We start from the raw sequence: 7,678 nt of genomic DNA on the forward strand, positions 1-7,678 counted from the left end.
CAACAATGGACAGTAGTTAAACATAAGCTTTAATTACATAAACTGACTGTCTCATCATGTAAACATGACACACACACAACCTATTATCATCATAGGGTATCAGAACTCTAGTGGTCTTTTCAGACAAGGCGTTTGTGGTAGTGAGACCTACACATGGGGCAGGTGGGCGTCTCTTCCAGGCAGAAGGACTCAAAGGCCTCCAGACACGGCTGGTGGAAGAGATGAGAGCAGGAGAGGAGCACGCTACGTCTCCTCCCTGGAGGAGTGGTGATGCTGGCCACCATCCCCAGCTTGGGGCTGCAAAGTGGGGTGAGGCAGATGGAACAGTCCCTGATGTCTCTTTGGATGACCTGTGCCCACAGAAAGAAACGGGGTGAGGGATGTTACCTTAGCATCATGAATGATTGAGAAAGATGTAATCAAAAACACAACAGTGATCATATATCATTAGTATGGTATTGGCTGTCGCCATATGACCCAACCAGGAAGACACCCTGGATCACCTAAAGGAACACCTAAAAACCCACAGATTATCTCTCCGAATGTAACTCATCCTAAATACCCTTCATTATGTATAGTACCCTCCTCTTTCATCTTTGGTTTTACACACTCTATGTGAGACAGTAGTCATTGCCAGCTGGAGGTGTCATAAGGTTGTTTGGCTTGCTACAGTGTTTATCGCCAAGTAAAAAGAACATCATGTCCACACAGCTTGTCCAATCATTAACCTCAAAGACAGCTTCCATTATTCAAAGCTTACCCCTCCTTGAATGCTTGATACGGGGCTTTTCCGGGGTTTATGGTGTTTGCCCCCACAGAGAAGGTGTATGGTGTGCGGTTCTACCTGTATCAAGGTGGAACTACTTTTTTTCTTTTTAGGGCTCAACCTTTTCACCTGAGATAAAGCACAAACGCTGCTTTCTCTGGAGGTCCTACCTACAAATGTACCACACAACAATGGCGAGGCCTATTAACCAACTGGTCCTAACGTTTCTTCAGTGTACAGACGAAGAAAGGAAAAGGCTTGGCACTACAAAAAGTCCTGCTCTATTATTTTGTAAACAGCACAGGATTATCACCACCATTCATGTCAAAAAAGTGAATTATCATCTGGAGAGACAAGACTTTCTATTGCAACTGTGATGCAGTTCCTCTCTCTCTTTTCCCCTCGGGACAAGCGTTAGCTTGTTAAATAAAAGACAAAAATATGAATGGGATTAGATATTTTTACGAGACGATCTTTGATGGTGCATGTGCTGTTTTGAGGCCCACCTTGTTCAGTATCCTCATCCACTCCTCCTCGTGAACCTCCGAGAGGTTCTCTCTCTCAAAACGACCAAACACTCTCCTGCACGCCGTCACCGACTGATCGATCTGGCTTAGGAAATCCTCAATGTCGGTGTGGCAGGACTGGACGAAGCTGTCGTTCAGCTCCCGCAGCTAATTGGAAAGTTTTGGGTGCACACAAAAGAGCCACATTTTAATTAACAGGACACACTGGGGAGTTCTGTTCACTGTGGTAACTGACTCAGTTGTGTTCTGTACAGTGGTGCGGTGAGGCCTGTTGACATGGTGATGGTGCTAACAGACAGATCGATAAGCCTACACTTCCCCTCAGGCTGCAGTGGAAAAAGAATGAAAACCAGTAAAAGATAACTGGGCTTCAGGGAAATGTGCGCACACACACACACACACATACATACACACACACATACCATCTTTTACCCCTGTCATAGTGACATCACAATTGCTTTATTGCTAAGCTTTTATCACTAATTAAACAACTGTTAACCATTCAGATAGAGCTTTTACGAGCTGGCTGACTTTTCTACAGTCAAGGCAAACAACATGGTCCCTGGTGAACTTTGCCTTGTCTCGAAGTAGGAGCAGAGGGAGGAAGGAGGACAGAGCAAGGGAAGGCAAGAAAAAGAGAGAGAGGGAGGGAGGGTTCGAAGGGAGGGCGTTATCTGCTGGCAATCCATCTTTGTGTCACCAGTTATCCCACCTAATGTGTTGACTCAGGGTAGGACCTCCGCAGAAAAAGAAATGGAAAGCAAGCCATTGACAACATATCTCAGGATGACTTGATAAGCATGCTCAAGCTGGTCAGGTAGATCTTCCTCCAGAGCATTGCTGCTGGGGATGACGGCTGGAGCTTCACTGTGTGACGGACAAACATGGTTTATAGGCCTGCTATATATCTGTTCGATGGAGGAAGTTCACTGCTACACGGCTGTGCAACAAGGCTGTAATTCTCTCAACCTGTGACAGTCAAGGCAGGTGTCTTCAACCACAGAGAGAGCAGGTGGCTGTTTCAGACCCTTTAACACAATGATATCGTGGGATCAAGGCAATCATTTTAATATTGAACCATTTATCGTCACCCTTGGTGAGTAATGGCCATCAATGAATATTCTAATCAAATTGTTATGGTTATTCAGGCGTGGCACAAGGGATTCATAGGTGTTCACATTCCTGGATGGATCCGTCCATCCCTCCATCCATCCCTCTATCCTTACTTCTCTCCTTCCTTCCTTTTCTCCTTCCTTGTTTCTGGAGGAAAGACGCATTAAAAGACTACTGGAACGGCACAACTACCTCCACCGCGGTAGGTTTTCTGAGAAGATACTAATGTGTTTGGGGAACAGAGTTCATTGGCCCAATAAAAGTCTTCTCAGCTGCTGACGTGACATGCCAAAGGCTGGGTTTCTAGAAGATGCCGGATGACGGTGAGGGGAATGGGAGGACACTGTGACCCCTTCACAACACACTGTGGCCTGGACAAGTGCCGCTGCCTTTAGAAGTCCCTCTGAACCAGGGAGGCACTCTGGCTGATTACAGTGCTCGGCGATGAATTACGTGCATCCCAGCACTTTTAACAAGCCACAGAGTGAGGGAGATCTAGAAGATAGGCGAGGAGGCAGACTCCATCGTAACCGCCAATGCAGTAGCTGTATACATACAAGTATACATGTGTAACCCTCAACAGACTGTCAGTGTGTAACAGTATTTTGTGTTGGGTGGTTAAAATGTTACAAACCACAGTACTTAGAGAAGTTAGTAGCCACACCAGCGTGTTTCCAACCAGCCGGATCACACCAAGCCGAGGGGTGGAGGTTCCAGTTTCACTAGATGGCAATCTTCCCTTTTTCAGGCAGTCTGCACTCCCAGCCTTGGTGTCAACAGGCGTGCATCCGGTAGGCTTGAACCTACCGGCTAAGCACAGGCTCAAAGGGGGCTGAGTTCTATAGAAAGTGTGGATTCTGTCCCTCAAACTTCAATATGATCAATAAGGAGGGGGTTTTTTTGTCTCAAAGTGTAGGACGGAGAGATAAAGACTGTTCAAATGGTAACCTGTCACCCCCTCCCCTCACCTCTTCAACTACCCACCCTCCTCTCTTTCTACCATCTAAAGGAAAACAGGGGGGATTGGGGGGGAGCAGTGCAAACACACACACACACAGACACACACAGACACACACAGTGGAGAGGACTGCTGCTTTTGTGTTGACCCTGGAATGTCCAGACTGTTTGACCAAAACACACAGTCTCCCGTAATTAGTTGACAAACAGTGTATGATTCACACAACATCAAAGACCCTCAAGGGTGGAGGGGGTGAGGCTGGGAAGAGGGGTGTGGAGGGTGACGGTCAGAACCCCATCCTCGGCATGCTAAGGCCTGGGTCGCTGCTCACTGACCCCAGACCTGCTGTCCGTCAATTACCTCAGTTGCCTCGACTGCTAACTAGGTTGAAAATGTAAGTGGGGAGAGCAGAGAAAGTCCTGGCATCGTCTTCCATGCGACATCTTTAGCACCTTTTATATCCATTTACTTATTGCTGAAAAGAGGCTATTGGATGGTCAAGGATACAGTTCTTATCATGACTTCTCAGACACATGAATATAATATAGATTTGTTTCGATAGAGCTGTGGATAGAGTTGGAGATATCTGATGTCTATATAAATATGTACCTTTGTAAGTGTACAGTATAGATGTTTGCATTGATATGTATAAGTGGCATGTTATATATTTGCACCTTTTCCTCAAAGTATCTTCGCCGTAAATGTTTATCTTTTGGGGGGATGGTTTTCCTCACGTTTCTGTACCACTTCCTGGCAACATAGCCCCTCCAACAAGTTTGGATTCTACCAACAGACACAAAAACATTGTCAATTAACTGGCTATCGTACGTGCATTGGTCAAAAGATGTCTAACTGTGAGGTGAACAAATGCTGAATATTGCTCGAACAATATGTAAATCAAGCACAGCCTCCCAGCGTCAGATGTGAGATGTAACTTATGCACTCACCCATTACATAGCATGGCTCTCTAGCTGGCGTAAAGACAAACAGCAATAGACTCTGATCAGCCTTGTTAAGGGCTACTGCCCGCCTTGCGTTCCCATGGTTACCTGGTGGCGCAGCGCTCCCTGAAGAGGCGGGCTCCATCATGGATCACCCTCGTCTCGTACTGTGCCTTCCTGCACATGGGGCAGCATTTCCTGCCTGAGAACCTCTCGAAGGCCTGCAGACACGCCCGGTGGAACACGTGGGAGCAGGACAACAGAACCTGCCGGTCACATGGATGAAACATGTCAAGCAGATGCCACATACTGCATCTGCACTCACTGGAAATTCAAGTGCCAGCCAAGTCTATCGATACCAAAACATTATTTTAACAGCAAACCATGGATGGACTGTTAGAGGGGAGCTTTTCCCACCAATTGTTGTTGAATCCAAGCCATGTTCTTGGACTGGTGTGATTTTCAAGTATCTCAGGTCTCAAGTACTGTGGAAGCTGATTTTCTCTATGAATCCCGAGATACCCTCTGGATTTGACAGATGGATTGACTTGTTGTTTTGAAAGATTGTGACATGCAGAGTCTCCCGGGACTACTGTATTGGTTTTCAACATCTCTCTAAGTGTTTTTAGTAAGCCCTGCAAAAGATATGTGAGAGTGTGTGTGTGTACGTGAATGTGTATGTGCGTGCGTAGGTGGTTGAGTGTGCATACGTGCGAGTGTGTGTGTGAGGGTGTGTACATGTGTGAGTGTGTGTGTGTATTAGTGAGTGTGTTTGTGTGTGCGTGTGAGTGTCTGTGTGTGTGTGTGCGTGTGTGTATGTGTGTGTGTGTAAGTGAGCCCCTGCTGGGAGTGCTGGGACCTGGGCTGCAGCCTCCACCACTCGGCTCCACCTGAGAGAGAGCCTCCTTTGTCATCTGAGCAAGAGTCCAGAGAGAGAGAGAGAGAGACAGAGAGAGAGAGAGAGAGAGAGAGAGAGAGAGAGAGAGAGAGAGAGAGAGAGAGAGAGAGAGAGAGAGAGAGAGAGAGAGAGAGAGAGAGAGAAAGAAAGAAAGAAAGAAAGAAAGAAAGAAAGAAAGAAAGAAAGAAAGAAAGAAAGAGAGAGAGAGAGCCACATCTACAAGGCTTGGCACACAAATCAGTTTACTCAGAGCTCTAGAGGGCATGGGGGAGCCATATTGATTTCCCATTGTTTTTTGGTCTGACCAACATACTCCATCACCAGTGAAAGGGCCCCCCTGTGGTGAACAATCTATATCTAGGAGCTGGACAAGCCATTAGACTGGAGAGAATTTAGCTCTGCCTTGCAAGGGCTGAACCCCACAGGCTACCTACCTTTCTGAAAGACAAGATTGGGAAAATGTAAATTTTACAGGTGTCTATCATGTCTAGACACAACAACATTATCATCAGTTCATGTTTTAATATAATATGTATATTGGCATATGTTGCATGGCATTGTCTGAATAATTCATATTCAGTGGATAACAATATTGAGAAATAAAACAGTACACCTTATAGTATGTCTTCAGAGATATAATAAAACAATAATAACAGTTAATACATCCTAATAACAGGTTAGAAAAACTATATATAGAAACTTGATTTCATTTGGCTAAAAATAAATCAATAGAATCTGCATAAAATATTAAGAATGTTACAATCACTTCCTGGTGTTTCAAGATGACCCAAACACTTGTGTGTGATAAACAGAGATTCCCCATTGTCACTTTCCCTTGTTAGATGTCGACTAATTAACATTTCTTTCCCTGAGTCAGACTAATATTTACACGTGCGTCTATGGCAACTGTGCTTTGTGCAGCAGTCTGTTTGAGCCGTGCATTCTTAAGGAGATTGGCATCTTAAAAGGGGATCAGAGAGGTGTAAAAGACTGAATGACCCCTCACAGTAACACACTGATTGCTACATCATCGCGTCACAGTTGAGTTCCAAGGCAGTATGGGTAAATTTGAACAGTTGTCTACACAGATTAGGACATACAGGAACCGGAGGGAGAAGAGGGGAAAGGAGGTGTGGTGGTGGTGGGTAGTGGGGCTGTAGTGTGAGTGTGTGTGTTTGTGTGTGTGTGTGTGTGTGTATGTGTGTATGTGTGTCGGGGGGGGGGGGGGGGGGGGGGGGTTCTCTGCTGAGAGCAGTTGAGAACTTAGGACATTTTTGAGTGTGAATGAACACCTGATTATTGTGTGTAAAGAATACCTGGGCTTGCAGGCGGAACTCCTCCCGGCAGATCACACAGGGCTGAGCCGAGTCGCCCTCAGAAACAGACCTTGCCTTGACCCGGCTCCACTCATCCACTGTCAGCCTCTGGGCTGGGGCGTCCACCAAACCCAGTTTCTGAGCTTGAGACACAGAAACAATGGTGTCATATCTAGCAATTGACACATCAATCAACTGATATCAATCAAAAGCCTTTCCTGACAGTATCATTTCATAAAAATAAGTCCTTGTCGTGAGTGAGGTAAGTCCATTGCCTACCTAATGTGAGTGCTGGTCGTGCTGGATCAAGCACATACTCTATCTCCTCTGCTCCTTGTTGCTGGGAACATTTTGCTTTCATGCCACTGTCACATAGTTTTTTGCAACGGGTCTCAGTCAATGTTTTCCTGAGACGCTTTGATTTAACAGGGTCACACAATGACAGGTTCTGGAGGAGCAAGTTTCTTGAAATATGGTCTTGAAGAGCAACTGAGTTTATGGCAAGTTTGCCACTGGTAGTTTTTGAGGTCAAACCCTGGTAAAATAAATAAATAAAAGGTATTAAACCTAACTAGCAGTTTCGTAGCCTTGACACATTGAAACCTTAAGGCTCCCCATATGTCAAATATGGCCACCCCTTTCGTGCACACTGTAGCTACAGCTAGCTCGATGCAATTTAGCAATCGAATATGCTGACTATGTCGTAATAACAAACAAAATATTCATAGGCTGAATTGATATGAAAATGATAATTCTGAGAAAGCGATGTTACTGAGAAAACAACATTTTTGGATAGTCAGAACTGAAAACGAAAAAGAAAGATCCAAACCTTCCGCATTGTCATCTACTTGAGCTAGTGTTTACATGGTTACTTAGTTACCAACGACGCAGAGTCCCCCTCCTCTCCCCCCTCTTCTCCCTACTTTTCTCATCTTCCTAACTTCAACAACTCAAAAACATGAAGAAAATGACTTGTCGGTTGATAACTATTTTGGTAAAGTAAAAATATAAATGTATGTTCATTTTTTATTAGAAATGGTATGTTTTCCGTTTAGTTTTTTTTTGCTGGGTGAAGTGGATTAGTCTTTTTCTAGTCATTATAGTGCTATCAACATCAAAATGTTCATTTTTATCAACCAAGGTATCTTTCTAATCCGTT

At 44.9% G+C, this 7,678-nt stretch overlaps 1 protein-coding gene across 1 annotated transcript; it reads right to left on the minus strand.

The window, feature by feature from the left end:
- Window positions 1–22: 22 nt before the first annotated feature.
- On the minus strand, window positions 23–7,399 carry rnf32 (ring finger protein 32). The gene is made up of 7 exons (XM_047024006.1): window positions 7,349–7,399; window positions 6,799–7,054; window positions 6,520–6,662; window positions 4,414–4,571; window positions 4,039–4,147; window positions 1,273–1,440; window positions 23–350 (listed from the first exon to the last, which is right to left on the minus strand). The coding sequence occupies exons 1-7, from the start codon at window positions 7,361–7,363 to the stop codon at window positions 120–122; spliced, it is 1,080 nt and encodes a 359-aa protein (XP_046879962.1). The 5' UTR covers window positions 7,364–7,399; the 3' UTR covers window positions 23–119.
- Between the last annotated feature and the right edge of the window lie 279 nt (window positions 7,400–7,678).

The sequence above is a fragment of the Hypomesus transpacificus genome, chromosome 8 (genome assembly GCF_021917145.1).
Source record: "Hypomesus transpacificus isolate Combined female chromosome 8, fHypTra1, whole genome shotgun sequence".
NCBI lineage: Eukaryota > Metazoa > Chordata > Actinopteri > Osmeriformes > Osmeridae > Hypomesus > Hypomesus transpacificus.